The sequence below is a fragment of the Tamandua tetradactyla genome, chromosome 21, assembly GCF_023851605.1.
Source record: "Tamandua tetradactyla isolate mTamTet1 chromosome 21, mTamTet1.pri, whole genome shotgun sequence".
In the NCBI taxonomy this organism is placed as follows: domain Eukaryota; kingdom Metazoa; phylum Chordata; class Mammalia; order Pilosa; family Myrmecophagidae; genus Tamandua; species Tamandua tetradactyla.
The window spans coordinates 51,895,010-51,918,620 of record NC_135347.1 but is presented as its reverse complement, the minus strand read 5'-3'; the positions used below and the strand labels follow the sequence as shown (position 1 = coordinate 51,918,620).

The following is a 23,611-nucleotide window of genomic DNA, read 5'->3' as shown; positions in this document are numbered from 1 at the left end:
TAAAAAACTGTTGAATATCAGCTGTTTCATCTAATTCAACCTAATAAAGAAACTTAAGTTCACATTTTAATAATTTCTTCTTTATATGTGCATTAACATTGTAGAACCTTTTGATGGAACAAATACAGCCAGAGCTGTGCATGAAAAGCAAAAGTTTGACATGATCAAGGATCAATTTTTAAAGGTAAACAATGCATCAGATTAACTCTAGGTATACTAGTTGATGCTTATTCCATGTTTTTTCTCCCATTGTAACGAGGAATGAGGGTGCTATTTTGTTTCATTTGAATGTATTTTGAAAAGTTAAAAAAAAAGTGTATGTTTGTGTATATACACGCAAACATTTTATATATATATATATATACAAACATTTATATATATAAACATTTATATATATATAAAATGTTTCTATGTAAGGTAGACATATTGGGAACACACACACATATATAACATATAATTTTTCTAGACCACAGTATGAATTTATACTTCAATAGTTTGGCTAGATGTGGTCCCTATTTTTGAGGGATTCTACAATACCCCTATAGAAACATATTGATAGAAATATATACTATGAGACAAGTGTCAGAAAAAGATCATAGAACTGTGCAGATCATTTTAGAGCCATATTTTTTTCATTATCCAGAGTGATTAATGGATAAAGATTAAAAGTGCAAGTGTATTTTATTATGAGCATCTTCTTCATACTATTTTTAATGGAAAAAGCTGTTAAAGACATGCAGTAGTCAATCAAATAATTGAAGTAATCTCCCCACCTTCTCATAGCTAAGTTTTGTGATTCCCTTGATATTTTATATGATATTATTTAAACCTGTGAATAAATATTAATATTGCCAATTAACATTTTTTTCCCTGATGACAGAAGCAATACTTGTACTTTGTTAAAAGTTTGGGAAATAAAAACACAAAGGAGGAAAAAAAAATCCACACAAAATTTTACCACCTAGTAAAAAATCACTGTTAACATCCAGTAACACTCTTTTCAGTCTTATGTTCTATATATATTTTAGGTTTTAAGAATGATTTTTTTCTTTCTCTCTCAGTCATGGCACAGATTGAAAAACAAAAGAGAGTTGAACAGTATACTCCCTTTAAGAGCTGCTATCCTGAAAAGATGACTGGCCTCTATTTCCTGAGAAATAAAGAACAATAGTAACATTATAAAGCATTTTGTTTACCTCCATCATAGTTTCTTTTAATTGTTCTTCTTGTTTTCATGTTTTATTTTTAAAAGGACATACTTACATAAAGATTGCCTATTTTATTATGACATTTCCTAATAAAACACTTTGATTTAAAAATGTATTTTTGAAAATGTTTACTCTAGTAATTAGTAATATTAGGGCATGAATTTTCAGGAGAGCAGGTAAAATATTTTGGGGGGGGGATTACCTAAACAAATAAAAAGTTTTTAATTTAACTTCAATTAATTGTACCATATACTAACACTCAAGAAATTTGTGGACTATTGGAAAGCGTTTGATTTATATGTGCTTAAAGTATAACCTAAAAGTACATCAGTTTGTTGTCCAAGTCTACCATAGTAAAGTGAAGATTCAAGTCAGTTATTCAAAGCAGAAAGAAATCTTTTATTTCAGTTCATATTTCAGTGAAATCACTGCACAGTTACGAAATACTAGACAATTGCCTTAAGTCTTCACTTGACTCACTGGCTTAGACTGAGGCTTTGGGAGTATCTATATTTGCATTTCATTAGTACCTCACACATTTGATATGTTCTTGAAATTACTTTAAATTTTATGTAACTGTAGTCATATGAACACTAACTGTTTGTACAGCAGTTAGTGAATTGTTTTAAAGAATTAGTTCAGTGTAGACATTTTGAAAAGATTAAGTCCCCTGTGCTTTATAATAGCTTAGTACAATGTGCACTTTTGCTTTACTTTCCGTTTTCCTGCTTTTATTTTCCCTGTGACAAAAAGCACCAGAAACTGAGAGATCAAAGCTATGATTATCTCCTATTTATAGTATCAGGTTTTTTTCTGTGTACAATTATAGGATTGTAGTCTAAACTGGAATTTTTAGGCAGTAAGCCATTACGATATTAAAGAAGATATGACAAAATTATTATAAATAAAAGCTTAATGTTTGTAAAGATATCTTTTTTAGTATTTCTTTTCCATATGAGAGCAGTAGTGGTAGCTGCTAAATAAAAGCTACAATGTTTATTAAGGTGGTTTTTGATTTATGTAAATATTTGTAAATTGGTCAGTGCCTGTAAATCTAAATATAAAAATAATCTTGAAAATAGTTTTAACTTTTTCAAAAGGATCGTGTACAACTTCTTCTAGACCTGCTGAAGCACGGTTTGAACCTCTAATGTATTTGTGTTTTGCAGACCAATTCAAATGCTAAAATTTTTGCTTTTCTTTCACTTGTAAAAGGTGCAAATTTTCATTTTCTCCAAGTTTAAATTTTTGTATGATGTCAAATAGAATAAAGTTTGTATATGGAAATTTTTGAAGTGTTTTTTTCTATGAAAGCCTTTCCTTGTCCCCCCCCCCCCCATTTATATATGTGTGTATGTGTTTGTGGGACAGAATATATGTATATATTTTTAATTTAATATTTTTATTGACACATCTTTGCACACATACAGTCCATACATGGTGTATAATCAATGGCTCCCAGTATCATCGTTGTGTATTCATCCTCATGATCATTTTTTGCAACATTCGCATCACTCCAGAAAAAGAAATAAAAAGAAAAACAAAACAAAACTTCACACATTCCTATTCTAGTTTGCAAGCTGCCAGAATGCGATATACCAGAAACAGAACGGCTTTTAAAAAGGAGAATTTATTAAGTTGTAAGTTTACATTTCTAAGGTCGTGAAAATGTCTAAATTAAAGCAATGCTATGAAAATGTCCAAATCAAGGCACCAAAAGGAGGTTACCTTCACTCAGGAAAGGCCAGTGAAGTTCAGGTTTTCTCTCTCAGCTGGAAGGGCATGTGGTGAAAGTCTGCTAGCTTTCTCTCCCGGCTTCTTGTTTCATGAAGCTCCCCTGGGGGTGTTTTCCTTTTTCATCTCCAAAGGTCTCTGGCTGTGTGGGCTCTAAAGCTTTTCCCAAAATGGTTCCCTGTTCAAGGGCTCCAAAAAGCAACCCCACCTTGAATGGGTGGAGACTGTCTAATCAAAAGTTACCACCCACAATTGGGAGGATCACATCTCCATGGAAACTAAAAAATCTCCCACCTAGCAATACTGAATGAGGATTAAAGGACTTGGCTTTAATACATAACAGATTCTGGCATACAAAACAGATTCAAACTGGCACAATCCCATACCACTTAACCCTTATTGACCACTAGTATTTCCTTCTGTCCAATTTATTTTACCCCTTATGTACCCTATTATTTATTTTTTATCCGTACTTTTTTACTCATTTGTTCATACTCTGAATAAAAGGGGCATCAGACACAAGGTTTTCACAATCACACATTCACATTGTAAAAGTTACATCTTTATACAGTTGTCTTCAAGAATCAAGGCTACTAGAAGACAGCTCAACAATTTCAGATACTTCTCTTCAGGCACTCCAATATACCATAAATTAAAATAGGATATCTATGTAATGCATAAGAATAACCTCCAGGATAACCTCTCGATTCTGTTTGCAATTCTGTTCAGCCACTGAGACTTTATTTTGCTCATTTCTCTTTCCCCTTTTGATCAAGAAGGCTTTCTCATTTCCATGATGCCAGGTCCTGGCTCATCCCTGGGAGTCATGTCCCACATAGTGGGGAGGGCAGTAAGTTTGCCGGGTTGGCTTAGAGAGAGAGAGAAAGCCTTTCCTTTTGCAATGAAATTGAGGCTCTAGTTATCTTCTAAAACTGAGCTGAATCTAATTATAATGTGGATTATTTAGATTACACAGAGGATCTTGGAATCAAGTTCATTCTTACTAAAGCCATGTAATGACATTAACACCCTCTCTATCTTGAATGAAGCTTTTCACACGGGTGAATTTTTTTTATTACTGATGCTTAGCACTTTTTAGACACTTAAGCTTTTTATATTTTTTCTTGGAACTTTTCATTAAAAAAAATCGACAACATGCAAGCCTTCTTTATCAGAATGTATTAAGTATAAGTAATATTCTAGTGATAACTGGGCTGGGTTTTAGTTCTTAGATGTTAAAACAAATACCATAAATGGGTTGGCTTAACAAATAGAAATTTATTGGATCTCGGTTTCAGAGGCTAGGTGGCTTTCTTCCTCTCAGGTTAGGTATTTTGACTGGCCAGCATTCTTTGGGGTTCCTTGGCTTTTCTGTCACATGGCAGTGTACTTGGCGGTTCTCTTCTTTTCTTGGTTCTTTTGACTTCCAGCTTCTGGCTGCTCCCTGTGCCTTCTCCTTCCTTTCCCAATTTCCTTGCTTATAAGGACTTCAGCCAAACTGGATTAAGGCTCACCCTTATTCAGTTTTGGCACACCTAAACTAATAACATCTTCAAGGGTCCTGTTTACAAATGGGTGCACACCCACAGGATCAGGGGTTGGGAAAATGTCTTTTGGGGGGACATGATTCAATCCCAGACCCTGGGTAATTATTTTAAGCAATGAAACTAGTCATTGTACTATATAGTTATATGGTATTATTACTACAATATCTTAGGGATGGATAAGTGTACAGGGCATGCTGCCTCTTTCATGTTATGGTATTTCCTAATAAGTTCCCAGAATTTACCAAACTGTGTGGGCCCCTTCAATGCTGTTCTCTCTCAACTTCTAGTGACTCCACCATCTTTAGCTACTTCTTTTTGGCTGTTTTACTATAGCAGATTGATCAACACGCTGATAAACTACCCTCAGTTCTAAGTCACTTAGGTTGAAGCCTAAGATTACGAACCTTGTGATAGGCCAGAAATGTTAGATATGGGAGAATTTTTTAGATGTTTAAGTTATTTTCAACTTGAATTATTTGTGTGATAAATAATAATTTTCTGTTTATGCTGATCTTTTATTTCTGTATGTTTGCATTTTGTTTACTAAAGACAGTAGTGTTAGTTAAAACTGCATTTCTGAATTTTGGATTGGTTTGAACTAGGTCTTTGCAAATAAACTTTGTAGACTTTAGTTAGTGTTTCTAAGAAATTTTGAGTTAAATAGAATGGAAAGAATAAAATAGAATGGTTACCTGTACTTTTGAATAGTTTTTAAAAACATTCCCACAGCTGCCACTGAATTCTTTTTGTCCTAGGTGAGCATGCTCATTGGGGATTACTAATGGAAAAACCTAGCTAGTGTTACGAACATCGCGATGCTAAACCTAGTTTGAGTAACCCTGTGAAGACTGGATTTTGCTGTATTCCCTTCTTTTGCCCACTGGCTGATATTCTGTAGCTCTTTGCTGGGGAACTAATGTGCACATGGAAGCTGTGTATAGTGTAACTGGTGAATAACACCTAACCTTCAGTCATCATAGATAACAACTGTATGAATAGAATTTGGTCTAATTAAAAGTAAATGTTAGGTTTACTAGCCATAAAATTATCCTCATGAAAAAGAATATCCTTACCTGTTGCACACACTCAGCAGGTTAGTCTTGTTCTCTTTAGTTCAAGGAGCATTTATTAAGCACCTGCTACATGCCTAGGGTACTTTACTACATTCTGGGCTAGTAAGAGATGGGGATGATGGAACAAAGATGAGTAACAAGCTTATAAGTCTCCTGGAGAAAGACAATTTGAATAAAAGATGGTGTGGGAACCTGGAAGACAGATACTGAGCTTAACTTGGGGGTTTTAAGTAACCCAGCAAATTAAGGTGGAAAGCAGTTTTCAGACAGAAGGAAGTGCTTAAATAAAGCCCTAAGTGTCACTTGGGTAGGGCACTCCTGGCTTCCAAACAAGAGACCAGACTGCTAAGACGTGTGCTGTGTTATGCAGGGTTTATCTTGGTGAGGAGGCCGGGCTTTAAATGACACTGAGCAGTGGGAACACCATGCAAGGAAAGTCTGGGGGCCTTTGGATGGAGTTTGACAAAACCTAACCTGCTTTCAAGCACTTTGGTGAAGGGGCAAAAAATGGTTCTTCTAAATTCAAGACTAGTAGAGATATATTTTCCTGGCTGAACAATCCAGGGGCAACTAAGTGTTGAGTTGCAAATAGAAAGGGATCCAATATTGAACAAAGGCTCAAAGACAAGCATTTGAATCTGGCAGACCTAGCCTTGTTTCCCGTTGGGTGACTTTACTAGTAAGGTCCTTGAGCAAGATACAAGGCTCTTCAGGGCCTCGATTTCCTAATGTATAAAAACAGGCATTGCAATAAAAACTACCACGGCAGTGTGAGGGGCTGAAAGTGTGACTCTTAGCAGAGTGCGGTGTACTGAGCGCTCTGCTTATTAAGTAGTAGTTTATTGTTTGGTTGGGATAAAAGACCTTTCAAGCAGTTCAGCTGGAAAGGAAATCTACCAAACCCGGTTTAGAGGAAGGGGAGGGAAGGCCGGGGTGTCTTTCCCCCTCGCGGCACCCTGGCTGGGCAGAAGCCCTTGGGAGTGCGGGTCTCGGGTGCTCCAAAGCGCCGCCCGGGATCTGCTACACCGGGACTGGGGTGGGGTGGGGTGCTCGGGGGAGTTGGCAGACGCCCGGGAAAGAGGAGAAGCCGAGTTCTGGCCCCAGAAACTCGGTGGCGAAACTTTTCGACGCCTTCTATTTAAAGCACTGGGCCCGCCCGCCCCGCGGGCCAGGCACCCGCCGCCCCCGCCGGCCCGAGGCGCAGTCAGCGGGAGAACAGCGGGCGCGGCGCGGCGGCTCCGGCTCCGTCGGGAGAGGCGCCATGGCGAGCAGCGACAGCACCCACGCCGCCGAGGGCTCCTTCGGCTCCGAGGAGGACGAGGAGGCGACCCAGGGGCTGGAGACCGAGGAAGAGCTGGAGGGAGAGGAGGACGAAACGGCCGCGGAGACGGAGGAGGAGCCGGACGCCAGGTAGTGGGGTCCCCTCCCCGCGCCCCGCAGCGCAGGGCTGAGGGCCTGAAAACGCCTGCCCCGCCCCGGAGGGACCTACTCGCGCCTTCCTTTCTCTCTCTCTCACTTTTTTTTTAAGCCCTGGAGTTCATTTCCCAGAAGCTAAGCACTTTTTCTCTGGGGCGAGTTGCCTTTTTCAGGAGCTTGAAGGTGAAGGCGCTTGCTGCCAGCTGGAGTGACAGGCCCGCCTGCAGCAGAGCTCATTACTCCCCGCCCCGAGCTCCTGGAGACTTGCTGCTCCTGTTTATTCCTGGGGATTTACGTAGAAGCACCTGCCTAGCTGCAGAAAACTGCTGGAGTGCTTCCATTGGCCCCAAGCCATGGTAAAAAAGCTTGAAAACCTGAGAGCGGGAGGAGCAGGCCCCGTGGGTGATTCTCCTGGGCTGTAAGGGAACTTAATTTTGTTACAGAGGTCCATAAATTCTTTGGGAAAAAAGAAGCCTGGCTTTCAGTGACCCCTGTTCTTAAAATCCTGCTTCTTTTTTTTTTAAGGCCCCAAATATCAAAGTTTCAGTGACTGTGAATGCGATTATGTAATACTATATAAAAAGATGGGTCTTCCTGACTCCCTTTCATCCTTCCTTCATGGAGATCCTAAAATAAGGATCATCTCTCTGTTAGTATTTGTTTCTACCTACATTTGTTCTCTTTGAGAATGGCTTTTTTTCCCTGAACATGTCTGTCAGTGAGTGGTGTGGCTTCCTAAACCTATTTATACCCCAGTGAACAGATTTTGTAGGTGACACTTGGATGTGTCCCATTGCTTCAGAATGACCATCTCACCTTAAGTGAAAACTCATGCCCAATCAAAGCCAGCAGAGCTAAGTTGAAATAGCCCATAGAATGGCCCTGGTTAGAAGGAACTGGTCAATCAGATAAGGAAGTCTTAAATATTGGTTGCATATTTACCAAGTAACTACCAAATGGGAAACAGGGACAATTCCTGCTCTCAAAGACTGTATGGAAAATGTTAGGGAGCAACATATGGAGTATGTGACTATGGGCTAAATCATTTAGGGGGTGAAGCAGACTGTGGGTGCTGTGGAAAGTCACAAGAACATGCAGAGCCAGGCAACTGCCTTGGAGTAGTAGACATGAGCTGGCCTTAGTGCATGGGCACTGAATGCATAAAGGAAGGACAAAGGAGAAGACACTAGTGGGAATGGGACAGGGTGTAGGGGAATTGTGATTGCCAGGCAGTATTGAGCAAGGGAAGTCTGCAAACCCCAGGCTTTGTAACGTCCTTTCCTAAATGGTGTTCAGGATCCTCATACCCTGGCTCAACCAAAATTTACTCCCAAGAGAACCTGAAAACTCATTTACACTAAAATGTGAACAGCTGATAATAATTCAACGATCCACTTTGGGATTACTTTGCCCTATGACAAAGTCAGGACTTTTGTCCTGCAGGGAATTAAAGCCTGCTCTCACCTTGGATGATAAGGCAGACAGCAGGGCAAGAGGTCAGATTGGGTAGAGTGGAGGGAACCAGGGAATGAGGTGGATGGTGATGGAATCCTTGAAAACTATTAAATTTTTTATTTTTTATTTTTTATTGAATGGCATGGCTAACAGGGAGTCAGAAAAGCTTCAGAACAGGGTTGTGGAACAAGCTGGTGTTACTGGAAAGTCAGTTTAATAGGGGCAGATTAGAAAGTTGAGTTTCAAGAGGGCTTGGGTGAGGGAGGCAGTGGCAAAAAGAAGGAAAAGAGATATCTAGGGGTTGGATCGCAGTGGGAGAGGAGATGGCAGCTGAAGCTAGAGGTAGGGAGGTTCCGCAGTAGGGAACTCCTTGGGAACTTGGGAGTCCCCAAATTGCCCGTACACTCCAGAGTATTGTCAAGAACCAACCATTGTTGTTGTGCATAAGTTTAAAAATATGGCTTGAAGTTCTTTTTTCTTCTGAGACTAAAGGTGATAACTTGGAATACTCTCTGATGGATGGAAGGAGGGAATGATGCATCTATCACCTTTCTTACCTCTTCCCGCTCAGCTCTTACCCAAAGCTTTAAATTACTTAGTCAAGCACTGTGCTAAGTGTTTACACGAGCTTTTTTCATTTTAAAGCCTCCCAGCAGCACTGTGAGGTGTTCTGTTACCGGAGAGGAAACTGAGACTCCCTGAGGCTTCACATAATTCACTGAGGGTTTAAGGCCAGTAAATGGGGGTACCATGGTGCAAGTGAGCCTGTGTACCCCAGATGGCTAGACTTTTACCACCTCCTCTTCTTTTGTGGAGAGACCCTGTTCCCTTCACACACTCTTAACATGCTTTGGGTTGAAAGCTAAATGGCTCCATCCGTCTTCTACTTTGAGAGGTTGTTAGAGGAAAAGGCAAGTCCTCATTTCTTTGAGCCGCTGTGTGAGTTTTCCCCCTTCTTGAATAGAATGATTGTCTCTACCTTTTCTCAGAGGCCAGAACCATTCTCAGAAGTTGAATTACAAACTGACTTTAAAAAAACATTGAAGACACATAATAAAAAATTCAAACAGCCTCAGTACTTAATGGAATGATTGAGTTATTGAATCAGTTTGATAGAATATTTTCAGCCATTATTAAAATGCTACTTAATAAAGACTTTTAATCATATGGAAAATGCCTATATTGAATTTGAAAAAAAATTAATTTATATAATTTAGAATGATCTCAACCATAAAATTAAATATGTGTTAGAAAAAGGTCAAAAGAAAATATAGTAAAATATTAATAGTGGTTGTCTCTGCGTGATGGGATAATGGTTAACTAAAATTTTTCTTTATTTTTATTTGTATTTGCAGTTTTTCTATAAGGAGCATTTAGTGTATTTTATCAGACAAAAATAAACTTTACTTTAAAAATTCAAAAGATGAAAGGCATAGTATGCTTATAAATCTTTTCTTTATTATTTGAGATGCAATATGAAGAATTATCTGTTTATCTTTCTGAATCTTGGGGGAAAAAAACCCTTTAATAGTAAAATTGCTTTTCTAGTACAGGAAGGCTCACACACCAATGCTTATATTGGATCAGAATCCTCTTCATTTTTTATTCAGTAGTATGAATATGATATATGGCATTAAGTCTGGGAGTGAATCCTATGAGCTGTTCCATCATGAGCAAGTTCCCTATTCTCACTTAGCCCCAATTTTCCCATCTGTAAAATGGTAGCAATCATTTCTAATCCATAAAATTGTCATAAGGATTAAATAAACCATGTGAGCACATATAGGAGTGTTTTGCTCTTAGATGTTTCTAAGAAGTTTTAGTTTCTTTTATTCCTTCAGCTGAGTCATTACTGGCAGCAAAGCTTTATCTTCAGCTCACTGTTCAGCGATGAGGGAAAAGTGATAGTCTCAGTTTTCAATATGAGTAATGATCCTATTCCACTTTGGTTTATCAGTACTTGCTCCTTCACTAAACATTCACGGAGTGCCTACTAATTGCCATGGGCCATGCAAGGTGCTAGGAACATAGCAATTATTAAGACTCTATTACTGTTTTCAAGGTGTTCAGATTCTAGGGGGAGAAATAGGAAAACACAATTATGTTATTGACTTTTATAAGATATTTGAGAGAAAAAAGGTCTGCGTAAAGCACCTCAAAGTAGGGAGAGAATTGTGAGATTCATCCTGCCTGGAAGGGTTGGGGAAGGCTTTATCAGGAGGCGCTAGAGCAGGGTCTTGAATCATAATGAAATGCCGCAGAGGGCTTGTAGTTTGTGAATATCAAAAAAAGATTTTTGTATTTTTAATATGTCACGCAAAGTCATTTGTAAACCTCACAGGATTTTAGAGCTGGAGAGGCTTTAGGAATATCTATTCCCAACCAATCCTTTTATGGATTCAGAATCCGAGTGTCAGGGAGCATTTGTTCAAAGTCACACAACTTTTTAGTGGTAGAATTAGGACTTGACTTCAGGTTTCTGGACTCCAATCTAATGACCATTAGTTTATTCATTCGACAAATATTTATTGAACTCCTGCTATGTGCCAGGCACTGTTCTAGACACAAGGGTTACAGTAGTGAACAAAACGAAGTACCTGTCTTCCTGGAAAGTCCTTTCCAGGGTGGGTAGACAAACACAACCCATATATAATATATCCGATGGCAGTAAGTGATATGAACACAAATACAACAGGATAAGGAGTGTGCTGTTTTGGATAAGGTGAAGAAAGCTTCCCTGGTGAGGTGGCATTTGAGCAGAGATTGAAGGAAATTCAGGATGAAGAGTGTTCTTGGCAAAGGAAGGCAAGTGTATGGGTACTGAGGCAGGAATGTGTGTGGCTTCTTTGAAGAACGCATGAGGTCAGTTAATCTGGAGCACAGTGATGGGGGAAGAATGGTCAGAGATGAGTCTCAGATGTAGTTGGGTCGCACCTCAATGTAGGGCTTTGTAAGACATAGTAAGCATTTTGGATTTTACTCTGAGTGAAGTAGGAAGCCTTGTTCTGTCAACCATACCATTCAGGATTTTAAAAACAAAACAAGAAAAATGCAGATTGCAGTATTCCTTCAAATAGGATTCATGTTTTCATTTAACCAATGTTTATTGAACACCTACCATGTGTCAAACACTGTATTAAATGTTTTAATCTTGTGGTCTCTTGTATATGTAGAGAGATGTAAATAGATGCTTGTTACTTTTGTATTTTTCTGACTTTTAGACCAAGGAAGCCCAACTCTTTTAGCCTCTCCCATAGATCACTAACAGACTTCCCGGTATTTTTGTTTTGGATCATTCTCTAATGTTCACTTTTAATTTCTTTGCTTAAGCACAGAGAACTTTTGCCACAGCAGGACCAAAACCTTAAAATCACCTTCGATTATGGCTTTGCCAGTACTTAGAGTAAGTAGGTTATCTAAGCTGAGCGAATGAAAATTATTAATGGCATACACATTTAACCAATCCTTGCAGGTAACAAACCTTTTGGGAGCTGAAGAAAATTCATAAATGGTATGTTATCAGTATAAAGCACTGTGTTTCCATTTGTGTATTTATATAGTGTCTCCCACTGCTGTGCTTATCTAGGTGTTTTGACAAGTGTGCTATTTGAGCCAGCTCTCTTCTGAGGTCAGTGGAAAGAGCTGGAGATGGGAGGAGAGACAGCTCAGGATGCCAGAAGCTGAGAGGCAAGGAAGGCTAAAACAGAGGCCCTTGGAGCCAGAAACTGAAGAGCTATTTAAGTTTTGGCTGCGTGTGTAATATATGCCCTTGGTAAGACTTTGACCAACAAGAGTTGAAATAGTTATTATTTTTTTTAAAACAGCAGACCTGCTGCATTGTTGGACATATTAATTGATAGAATTGTACCCATCCCTGGACATTCTGAATATTGGTTTAGAAAACTGTTGCAAAGTAGGTGATATTGCAGCAGGACAAAAGGTATCCAGGCACAGTATGTGGTTTGCCTTAGTCCAGCTCTTGTACTGCTAATTGCTGCTGTTTGTAAGCTTTCTTTTTATCATCCAGAATTGGTCAGCAGTTTCTAGGTTTAAGATTATTTGTTGAAAGAATAAGTGAATGGAGCAAGTGAATGAATGAGTGAATAAGTGAATCTTGAGGTATTCAGACTTCTTCAAGAAGCACATTTGTTTGAATATTGAACCTGTTAGATTTGGTGGGATATCAGTGATTGTTGACCATTCATTTACCAGGAATTGACAATTCCCAGTGACTTGGCTTTATATTTTTTCTTTTCTTTTTAGTTTATTTTACCCAGTGATTTTGGAAACAGTACCTTGGAGGGGACAGTGATAAGTCCTGAGGGACTTAATCATCAGTTAAGATGGCTGCTGTCATCTGTCCCCTCTTCTGTGACTTGTCAGAAGGCTTCTCCTAGACTGATCTCTGAGCCAGATCATAGAAAGAAGGAGAAGAATAGTCTTTGCTTGTTGCCCAGAGAAGAGTCCTCTATTAAGGCAACCAGATGGATTCAGTTCCAAAATTCCACATCCTAGTCTGATGAAGTTCAAGATGTGTGGGAAGACTAATTGTGTCTACTCTTCATTTAGAATCAAACTTCAAATGCTCAAGGCTCTCTTACGGAGCTATCACTATGTTTTCTTAGTTTGAATATGCCCCTTTTTAAGAAATCTCCACGTGCGAAAGTTGAAATTTCCTTCTAATGTTTGATTCCACTGGGGCATTTAAATAACTGATTTTAAAATAAGCATCTTCATTTTCATAAATGCATCTAATATAAGAAAAGAGGCTTATTCATTCAAGAAACATTTGTTCAGGATCTGCCATGGGCCAGGTAATGTGAACATGGAGTGAACAAAATAGAGTGCCTAGGGGTTGCACAGGTGGTTCAGTGGTAGAATGTTTGCCTGCCATGCGGGAGACCCAGGTTTCCTTCCAGCTATCCCTACCCACTTCCCCCCCAAAGCAAGCAAAAAGTCCCCAGAGTTCCTAATCTTGAGAGTTTAGTCTCTAGGGAGGGCTGACGTTAAACAAATAACCCACAAATAATTAATCAGTTAAAGCGAATGTATTGGTAAAATGAACTGGTCCTGAGGGGCACAGGCAGGGGTCCACTAGGACCCACCCCTCTAATTTCTGATCTCTGAAGCCTCCTTGTTTATTTTCCTTTGGAGTTTTCTGTCTGCACCTCAGGGCCCCTCTTTCTGGTCTTTTCCCATCTGCGTATAGCAAAGGGTTTCATGGTGCTGTGGTGTGAGTCTGGCAGGAGAACCTGGCTGCTGGTGACACTTATCCTAAAAGGGACTTTAGACATCATCTAGTGTGACCCTTTTATGTTTCTGATGAGTGAACAAAAGCCCAGAGAAGGGAAGGGAAGCAGTCACTGGTTTTGTTGTTTATACAATAGCTCTATGATATGGGCGTCGTTTTCATTCCCATTTTACAGAAGGGAAAACTGAGGCTTAGCAATATTGAGTAATTTATCTGACTTCGGATAGCTGTTATCATAGCCAGGATTCCAACCCTCATCTAATGGCAGCGCCCGTGCAGGAACTCTTAGTTCAGTGCTCAGGATTATACACATACACACATAGTCATCTGATCATTGTTAAACAACTTATTTCTTTTTTATTTAAGCATAAACTTACATGCTTTAAATATTATTTTAAATTACTTCCAATTAAAAAAAAAGAGAATAAAATACTCAGCTATGTAGTAGCTAAATCCTGACCAGCACTTTAGCTATCTTAAGTTTCCTGATGTGTAAGAGGGAGAATAGAGCTTATGGTTAAAAATAGACATCAGGCAACCCAGTGTCATTGAACTGTCATACGGTCAAAGCAACACCAAAATAACTTCTCTACATGTTGTATGGGATCATGTGATTAACATGCAATAGATATCGACCGTCTGTCTGTAAAAATTCAGGTATTAGGTTTAGGATGGTGGGTTTTGAAGTTTTCCTTTCTAGAATTTTTTTTCTTTTTTCCAGAAGGCATGAGGAAAACAGAGTGACTGTTGACTCTGGCTCTTCTTAGAGTTGTGGGGTATAAACCAGGCTGTACCACATAAACAGCATCCAGGAGGGGTGAGAAGACTGGGCTTCTCCTGGCTCTACCACTAACTCTCTGCATCTCTGCCAGGTTTTCCAGGCCCCTCCTGGCCTGTCCCCTGACCTGACCTCTCTCAGCTCATCTCATGCCACTCTTCGCCATGAGTACTACACTCCAACCACATTAGCTTCTTTCTAAACCTCCCAAATCTTGAATCCACATCTTTACGCTTGGTGTTTTCTCTCCTTGGAATGTTTCTCCCCCACAACCACTACTCAGGTTTCACTGCACAGGTCACCTTCTTGAAGAGACTTTCCTTGGCCACACTGCCTGGTGGCCTTAGTTCCCTCCCTTTGCATCTTTCATCATTACATTACCTGTTTCATTTTCTTCATAGTGCTTTCCACTGCCATTCAACTTTCTGTTTATTGTTTACCACTTACCACTACAGTGTATAAGCTCTGTGAGGGCAGGGACCTTGTTTCTGTTCTCTACTGCATCTCTAGCATCTAAAATATAGTGTCTGGCACATAATAGGTGCTTAAGAAATGGTCATTCAGTGAGTAAGTGGTCGGATCTCACCATAAAGCGAACCATCCTCAGCATCTCCGGTGTCCTTCTCTCTGATAGATAACACTTGTGTTCTCACCTTCCTAACAAACCCACTTGTTCTTAGATGCTCAAACAGGGGCACGGGGAGTAAGAAGTGGCCATTTGCTTTGGTAAAATACAAGTCAGTAGGGAGATTAGAGATTAGCAACCTTTTAGAGAAAAGCAAAGACCTTTGAGAGGGTTAATAGTTTCTCAGAATCTGTTTAAGATTGGATTCTCTTTTGAACAAATCCCTTCAAATATAGACTCTCCTAGGAGAAGCACCACTCAGAGGGAAGTGAATGTTAGAAGAGTGAGAGAGAAGAGTGAGAGGGCAGTAAAAGCAGGCTGGGTGCTGAGCTGTTCATTCTGTCCCACTCAAGAAGTGAGCTGAGAATATCATCAGTACATGGGCGTGTGTCACTCTGGAAGCTGCATCAAACCAATTTCTCTAAAGCCTGGCCTCAGGTCACTAAGGACACTGGAAGGATTCCTCAGTGGCTGAAATGTTACTCGTTCCTGACACCTTGAAGAACCCGGGACACAAAAGGGGCAAAGGGAGGAAGCATATACAGAGTTAGCAGTGTTGTATAGGAATTAAACATTGTTTAGTAACCAAATATGTAGTTAAATTTGGCTGATAGAATTGGGACCCTTCCTTCACTTACAAACTTGCACCCTTGGAAGAACGTCCTGTGAAGCCTTTGAACAGCAACCTGGGTTGTCAGGGAGGGGCAGGTTGGTGCAGCCTCGGTGGTGGCAGAGCTCAGGCAGAGAGAGAACTGGCAGCATCAGAAAATCTGGGCCTTATCATTTAAAATACTTAACAGTGATCTATGGCCTACTTTATCCTAGAGAAAATGGTGAGAAATGGCCACAGTTTCTTAGATTTTTCTTTCTATTTTCTCCATTCCAGTCCATACTGTAGCTCAATCTATTAAATTTTCCATAAGTGGTTTAAAACCATAAACTCAGAAATCCAGGTGTAACAACACAGCCGCTGCTTCAGTTTGCCAGTAAAGATGGCGAATGGAAGCTGGGCCTTGTGTTCCAGCACCTGTGTCAGTCAGGAGTCTGAGTTGCAATAGAAGTGGTGACCAATGTAAGCAGAAAATGGTCTACTCACAGGATGTTGGTAGCTTATGGAATCGTGGGAAAGATGGAGAACTAGGCTTTAAGTATCCTGGAACAACCCCTAAAACCAAGCCTCAAAAGCGACCTCATCGTGCTGGCTTTGACAGTAAAATTACTAAAATTGGGAAAATACAGAGATGATTAGCATGGCTCCTGTGCAGGGATAACACACCAATTCATGAAGTGCTCCATACTTTTACCTATAATTTCTCTAGTTGAAAGCAAAAATAAAAAAAGAAAGAAAACAGTGTTTTATATTGATTACACATTCAAATGATAATGTTTTAGATAAATTTGGGTTAAATAAAAGATGTTATTAAAATAAAAAAGTGCTCTGGTAAACTGTTACAACTCAACAATAAAAAGATGAATAACCCAATTTTAAAAAATGGCCAAGGGCAGTACAATGGTGGCTGAGTGGCAGAATTCTTGCCTGCCACGCCGGAGTCCCGGGTTTGGTTCCTGGAGCCTGCCTGTGCCAAAAAAAAAAAAAAAAAAAAATGGCCAAAGGATCTGAATAGATAGTTCTCCAAAGAAGATTTAACAAATGTCCAGTAAGCACATGAAAAGATGCTCAACATCATTAGCCATCAGGGAAATGCAAATCAAAATCACAATGAGATACCATTTCCTATCCACTAGAATGGCTATAATAAATAAGACAGATAATAAGTGTTGGCAAAAGTGTAGAAAAATTGGAACCCTCGTACGATGATGGAGGAAACATAAAATGGTGCAGAAAACAATCTGGCAGTTCCTCAAATTGTTAAGCATAGAGTTACCATATGACCTACCAGTTCAACTCTTAGGTGTATACTCAAGAGAAATAAAAGCACATGAACCCTCAAAAACTTGTACATGAATATTCATGGCAACTTTATTCATAATAATCAAAAAGTTGAAACCAAATATGACCCAAATATGGCCATTAACTACTAATGGTTGAATAAAATGCTACAATATGAATGAACCTTGGAGACACTATGCTAAATGAAAGAACTGTACACAAAGGACCATGTATTGTATGGTTTCGTTTGACATATTCTGAATAGGCAGATTCATAGAAACAGAAAATAGTGTTTACCTAGGGCTGGGGGGAAGTGGGGATAGGCAGGAGGTGGACTAAAGGGTGACAGAATATGGGATTTCTTTTTGCAGTGGTAAAAATGTTCTAAAACTGTGGCAAAGGTTGCACAACTCTATGAATAAACTAAAAGCCATGAAATGGGTGAATTTTATGGTATGAGAATTACGTCTCAATAAAGCCATTATTTAAAAAGTAGTCTGGTGAGGAACCTTGCCATTACCAGTGGGCACTAAATGTCACAATTTGCACTGTTGCCACTTCTGTGCCAGCAACTAAGTGGCACAGCAACTTGTCAGCAACTTGTCACTGCAAGCTCCGCTATCGCCAGGGGGAGTGAGGAACCCCCACCATCTTTCTGTTGCCACTACCTCTCTGTCGTGCTGTGAAGGTCATCACTGGGAGAGTATCTGGTGTGGTGAGCTCTGCCTTCCACCAGGACCCACAAGGTGGGGAATCCGCGAAATGGAAAGAGAAGTCACATACTGGATGGGCAAAAAAAACGTCAGATATCTACTAGAGCAGCGTGTGACAATGGACTAGACTTTCCTCATGTGCTACCCGGTCCTCAGAGCGTCTGACACATGCTACGCTAGGTTATGCTTCTTCTGGGAATGCACCACACCTTACTTAAATAATGGAATGAATCAACATTTCCCTAAGGAAATGAATTGAAAATGCAATACAGAACAATGAATAAATAAATACAACCAAGGGAGGCCGAAGTACTTTTTACCCCATTAAATATCAGCTGGATCTATTACTCTCTATTTTTGGATTGACTTTCCAATTTACGGTAAAAACAGACAAGTCTTTATAACTTAGGCTCGGACATGACTGTGACCTTTCTTATGGTACCACTGCTTTGAGTCTCAAAGCTCTGCTGGAACTCCTTAAGTACTGCTTGCTCTGATTAGAAAGCTAATTGCCTTCCGGTCCTTTTAGCGAAATGCCCAGGTCAGTCTTCCTTCCACCTGACAGAGTGGGCTACTGTAGGTTTATATGTGACTCTGGCCAAGGGGAGAAATGAGACTCAAGTAGTGTTGGAGTCTCTTCCCCAGTAACTTGGAAATGGAGGCACAAATTCCACTTAGTTAGAAGAGAGGGGCTTGGGACCTCAACTAATTGGATAGCTCCCCAACTTTTAAATCTATAATACTCTATGATAGAGTGTGGACTTTTATGTTTGACAATTATAAAGTAGTAAATTTTTCCTCTGGCCAAAAGAGATGCTAAATCTACATCTCTAAACTGTCCAAGATGTAAAGAAGAGCATTAGCTAAAGTTGCTGACCAGAATTTGGCCCCTGAGATGGTGTCCAGAAAAAAACGGTATGTAACACTAAATGGAAGCTGTTTGTCAGGACATGGGGCCCAGAGTACAGAAGATGGGTGGGGAGGCGCCTCACCATGAGGCCGAATACAAGACCACACACAAATGAGTTTCTAAAATCTTAAAACACACCACCCAAAATGGAGTACCCACGAGCAATGCCTCTCGTTCACAATTCTGAGGCCCACCAGTTGTCTGAAAGCTGTTTGAAGCTACCCTTCCACCAGGAAGGGCTCCATCATGCCAACAGCCAGAGGATAATATACTCTTCCCACCTCTTTCTTTTTGTTTTCTGGAATATAGAGTTTGGAAGAGGGTGAGCCATAAAACACCTTTTCTGAAAGCCAGAAGCCCCAGCCTTGTTCTTGGTTTATTCCTTAATCTTTTTGGGTGAAACAGGTGATTGTTACAAAGAAAAACTATGAATTCCAAGACAATTTTGTAGACTCTGGAACTGAGGGTATCATTTGGGGGATAGCCTTGCAAGCGAATTAGGAAGCTGTGCTGCAGAGAAAGGCAGGCATGAGGCTACTTGCAGAGACAAGCAGGAACCAGAACCATGTTGACACTTTAGAAAGAGACAGTGAGTTCCTCCCTTGAATTCTGTTGGATTTCTTGTTCTCTGTTTCCGGTGAGTCTTGGATAAACCTTATGCCCCTGAATTCCATGAGAAATAAGTTTCTTTAAGATAAATCCCCACTGTTTACACTAACTTGAGATCATTTTTAAAATTTTTAATTTAATTTTCTTTCCATCTTCAGAAAAGTACTTTTTTTTTTGTTTAGAGAAGCTGTAGGTTAACAGAAAAATCATGCAAAAAATGCAGTTTTCATGTAGCCCCCCCGACAAGGGATTTATTTTTTTGAAGACCCAAGTCAAATCCTTACTTGGCAACATTTTGGTTCCCCAAACAAGCTGTGAGAAGGAAGGAATAGAATTTATTGATTTTAACAAGAACTCTGCATGTTATTTCATTAGCTCACACTTGACCTTTCTTATCCATACCAAATGTAGGAGAGACTTGGTCAGCTTTGCTAAAAAGCCAAGCCAAGGAAACAGTCTTAAAGTTTTTATAAACAACTGTAAAGAAGGGCGTGTGGTTTCATACATGATAATAAATATAGCATCCTCCTCATATTGATTTATAGGAAAGTGTCAGACTCTCTGCATTAAACAAATGAGCAAGTCTAACTCTTTCCACAATGCAAAACAAAAACATGAAATTTTGCTTTATTGTTAGACTTGCTCTTTCATTTAAACTTTCATGCAACACAGAGAGTTATTATTGTTTCCCATCTTATAGATTAGAAAATTTAGATTCAGATAGACCACCCAGCCAGGATTTGAATTAGTTTTGTTGCACCCAGTCTGGTTCCTGCTCCTGGCAGCACAATTGTTTATTCAGTCACCCCCTCCTCGTTCCTTGAAGGAGTTTTTTTTTTTTTCTCTTTACAGCCAAAGTGGCTTAATACCTTCTTAATATTTCTAATAGCTGTTTTTTTCTTTCTTTCTTTTCCTCCTATAGACCTTGGCTACACGTGCCCTTTCTCAGGGCGAGGCAAAAAGAACCCCCTGAATGTGGAATCATGTCCCATATTTCCAGAAATGATGTCCCCCCCTCCCATACACACACACACACACACACACACACACACACACACAATCAGGAATCTTTGGGATGTCAGTAGCCCCAATATGAAGACATTAATCCTCAATCAAAACAGAGGACCAGTAAATTTTTATAGACCTGCTTCAGATCTGAAGAAACTTTTCCCACTCACACACCTCCCCATTGCAAATATTTTAAACCCTTTTCGACATAGAGCTAAGATCTGAAGAGAGGTCTTTAACATCTTAACACCAATTTTAGCATGTACCATCGAAGTGCTGTTAGTGAAAAGGTCTTAATCAATGACAGTTTGACTTCCAAGAATTAGAGCCCCAGATTTTGTTTGAATCTCTCCTGGAGCTGTTACAGGCTGAGCACTAACACTTCTCCAGGATATACTGATGAGAACTGCTGGATCTCTTTGCGCCTCAAACTCTAAAAGATGTAGATGTTGCTACTGCTTCACAGGGGCGTGTGAGGGTAAATGAGAATATGACTATGCAGGGACAGCATATGTTCCTGGTACAGAGAAAAGCATAGATGAGTGTCAGTTTCCCTTCCCCTTCAGTTTAATCTGTCAGTACCCTTGACTTAAGCAATTTCTTGGGTCCCTACTTCCATCTTAAGCAATTTCTTGGGTCCTTACTTCCATCTCTAGCAATGCTGTCTGCCAGCTCCCACTCCTCACTCTGCACTCTTCGTGGCGTGCATTCGCATATGCATCTCTCTTTGGTTTTTGCTTTGTTTTAATATTCATTTAAAGCCAAGAATGAACTTCAGTTTGGATTGGACCTATCTCAATAGTGTCTTTTTCTCTTAACTTCCTTGGTTCAGGTTGTCAGAAAATGGGAAAACTTTTTTTTATTAGTGTTCAGATATACCTCAGGTCACATTAAAAAGTACCATTCCTAAAGCTCCACTGCAATAATTGTTAGCTTTGAACCAAAATAGGGCTAGGGGAGGTGAGTATGTAGCCACTGAGATGTACAATTAGAACAGCTCTCTGAGCATAACTTCATGAGCGATTTTTCTGTAAATCGGGTTTCAGCATAATCAGAAGTAGCATTCTGGTGCTAAAAAGGATTTTATTTTACATTTCTGTTTGCTTAGGGATAGTGTGTAATATGTCTTTGGAATACATAGTACACACTCATTGTTGGCCAAATGAGTGGGTGAATAATGAATGAGTGATGTAAGGCAGAATAATTAGAAAATACAAAAATGTTGCTTGAGTTATACTTTCCAGAATTAATCCTTGTTAAAGAAGTGTTTTCTGCCTCAATTATAGCTGTGTTAGTAAATTAAAACAGGTTTGTAGCTTGTCGAAGTTTGAATTTCACAAGGTCAATTCAACATTGAAAAGGAAAAGAAGAGAACAAACGTGGAGCATCTATCATTGCCGAGAATTATAGGCGGTATTTTATTCATAGTATTTCATCACAGTGGCCTTACAAAGTAGATGGCGGTTTCCTGGTTTATCTGATGCTGACCTTGAAGCTCAGGAAAGGAAGGGGACGTAATTCGCCTAAGCTTGCCTAGCTAGGAAGTAGTGAAGCCAGGATTTGAACCTGTTTCTCTGTTATGAAAAATGCTCTTTTCGCTACTCCCCATGCCACCTCTATCTCCTCAGCTCAGCTCTGTGGTATCTACTATGATGGTAAGGCATGGTTTCCGTCTCAAGAAACTTGTCAAGTAGAAGACACATGATAAATACTATTAAAACAAAATAGTATTAAAAACCATGGTAGAATTATCAGAAAAGGACTCTGTGAGCAGAGAATTCCAGGTAATCTCAAATATTGTGTTTCAAATAAGGGAGTCACCTTGCTAGCAGCCAGCTCAGTCACAATCCCGTTTTCTAAAAACAGTTATCAGGACAGGACTCACGTGATCCCTCGTGCTGAGAAGGGTGTGGGTAAGAATGTGGGGCTCCTGGGTGCACTACTGATAGGGATGTAAATTAATAAGCCTTTCTGGAGGAAAAATTTGGCAGTAGATACAAAAAGCCTTAAAAAATAACTTTTGATTTTGTCCCTTAAATTCTACTTCCTAAGGTGTTATTCTAAGAAAACAAGATGCACAGGAAAATGTATTTGTAAGGAAGCTTGTCACAGCATTTTTGTAATAGAAAACCTTAGAAACAATCTAAATTTCCAATAATAGGGTATTAGGTAAGTAAATTGTTTTATATCCCCATGATAGAATATTATGTTAACTGTTAAATAAGATATTAAGAACAGTGGTGGTTCTTAAAGTGTGCTTTCCAATTAGGGCATCTACAAGGTCAAAACTGTTTTCATAAAACATTAAGACACTATTTACATTATCATTCTTTCAATACTGTGAGGATGAAAAGGTCATTGATTTTTTCTTTCAGTTTCCACACTGCAGCTAATCTTTATACAACTAGTACTTGTCAAGTTTTGGTGTGGTATCAAAGAAAAATATCCAGTTATCTGAAAAATTTATAAAAGTATTCTCTCCCTGGTCCAGCTACCTATCTTTGTGAGGCTAGCTTTTCTTCATTTACTTCAACCAATACAATATATCTGCATATTGAATGCAGAAAGCAGATATGAGAATTCACTGGTCTCTGTTAAGCCAAACATTTAAAAGATCTGTAGAGATATGATAATAATACCACTCTTCTCACAAAGTAGTTTTGTTTGTTTGCTTTGAAAAAGTTATTTTTTGGTAAAATATGTTATTGATGTTGACATGTAATAGATTTTATTGATTACTTTTAAATGAATTTAAAAATCTAAAATTTATGATTTAATTGCTGATATTGATGAATTATAGCTCACAAAAACAAAGGTTCTTTGGGGCTCTTAATAACTTTTTGTTTGTTTGTTTTAACTTTTTAATTCTGTGATATAACATACATACAAAGCAAAGAAATAAAAAAGTAATGATTTTCAAAGTACTCTTCAACAAGTAGTTACAGGACAGATCCCAGAGTCTGTCATGGGCTACCATACGATCCCCTCAGATTTTTCCATCTAGGTTTTCCAGAACACTGGCTGCTAGAAGGAATATATATATATATATAAACCCCTCTAGGTTTCAGGACTTATCTGGTCCAGGGACCCATCTCAAGGTTGTAGGTTTCTGAAAAGTTAACCTAGTATATAGAACCTTTGTAGAATCTTATATATTGCCCTAGGTGTTCTTTAGGATTGGTTGGAATGTTTTTTTTTTTTAATTTATTAATTAAAAAAATTAACAACAAACAAAAATATTAACATATCATTCCATTCTACATATACAATCAGCAATTCTCAATATCATCACGTAGTTGCATATTCATCATTTCTTAGAACATTTGCATCGATTTAGAAAAAGAAATAAAAAGACAACAGAAAAAGAAATAAAACGATAACAGAAAAAAAAAG

At 39.1% G+C, this 23,611-nt stretch overlaps 2 protein-coding genes and 1 non-coding gene across 5 annotated transcripts in view; all 3 read left to right on the top strand.

The window, feature by feature from the left end:
- TENT2 (terminal nucleotidyltransferase 2) overlaps positions 1 to 1,321 on the top strand; it is a 73,268-nt gene extending 71,947 nt beyond the window's left edge. For both annotated transcript variants that reach the window (XM_077139330.1, XM_077139329.1), the window contains exons 14-15: positions 105 to 184; positions 1,062 to 1,321. In XM_077139330.1, coding sequence (XP_076995445.1) covers positions 105 to 184; positions 1,062 to 1,136 — 155 coding nt within the window. In that variant the 3' untranslated portion in view covers positions 1,137 to 1,321. The remainder of the gene's footprint in view (positions 1 to 104; positions 185 to 1,061) is intronic.
- Positions 1,322 to 6,776: 5,455 nt separating this feature from the next.
- The window catches only part of CMYA5 (cardiomyopathy associated 5), a 102,664-nt gene continuing 85,829 nt past the window's right edge, over positions 6,777 to 23,611 (top strand). For both annotated transcript variants that reach the window (XR_013167136.1, XM_077139328.1), the window contains exon 1: positions 6,777 to 6,972. Coding sequence is in view for 1 of the 2 variants with exons in the window: in XM_077139328.1 (XP_076995443.1) it covers positions 6,824 to 6,972 (149 nt within the window). In the remaining variant the exon portion in view is untranslated. The remainder of the gene's footprint in view (positions 6,973 to 23,611) is intronic.
- Positions 16,284 to 16,389, top strand: LOC143665820 (U6 spliceosomal RNA). Its single transcript, XR_013167224.1, has one exon. It is a non-coding gene; the product is annotated as a U6 spliceosomal RNA (small nuclear RNA).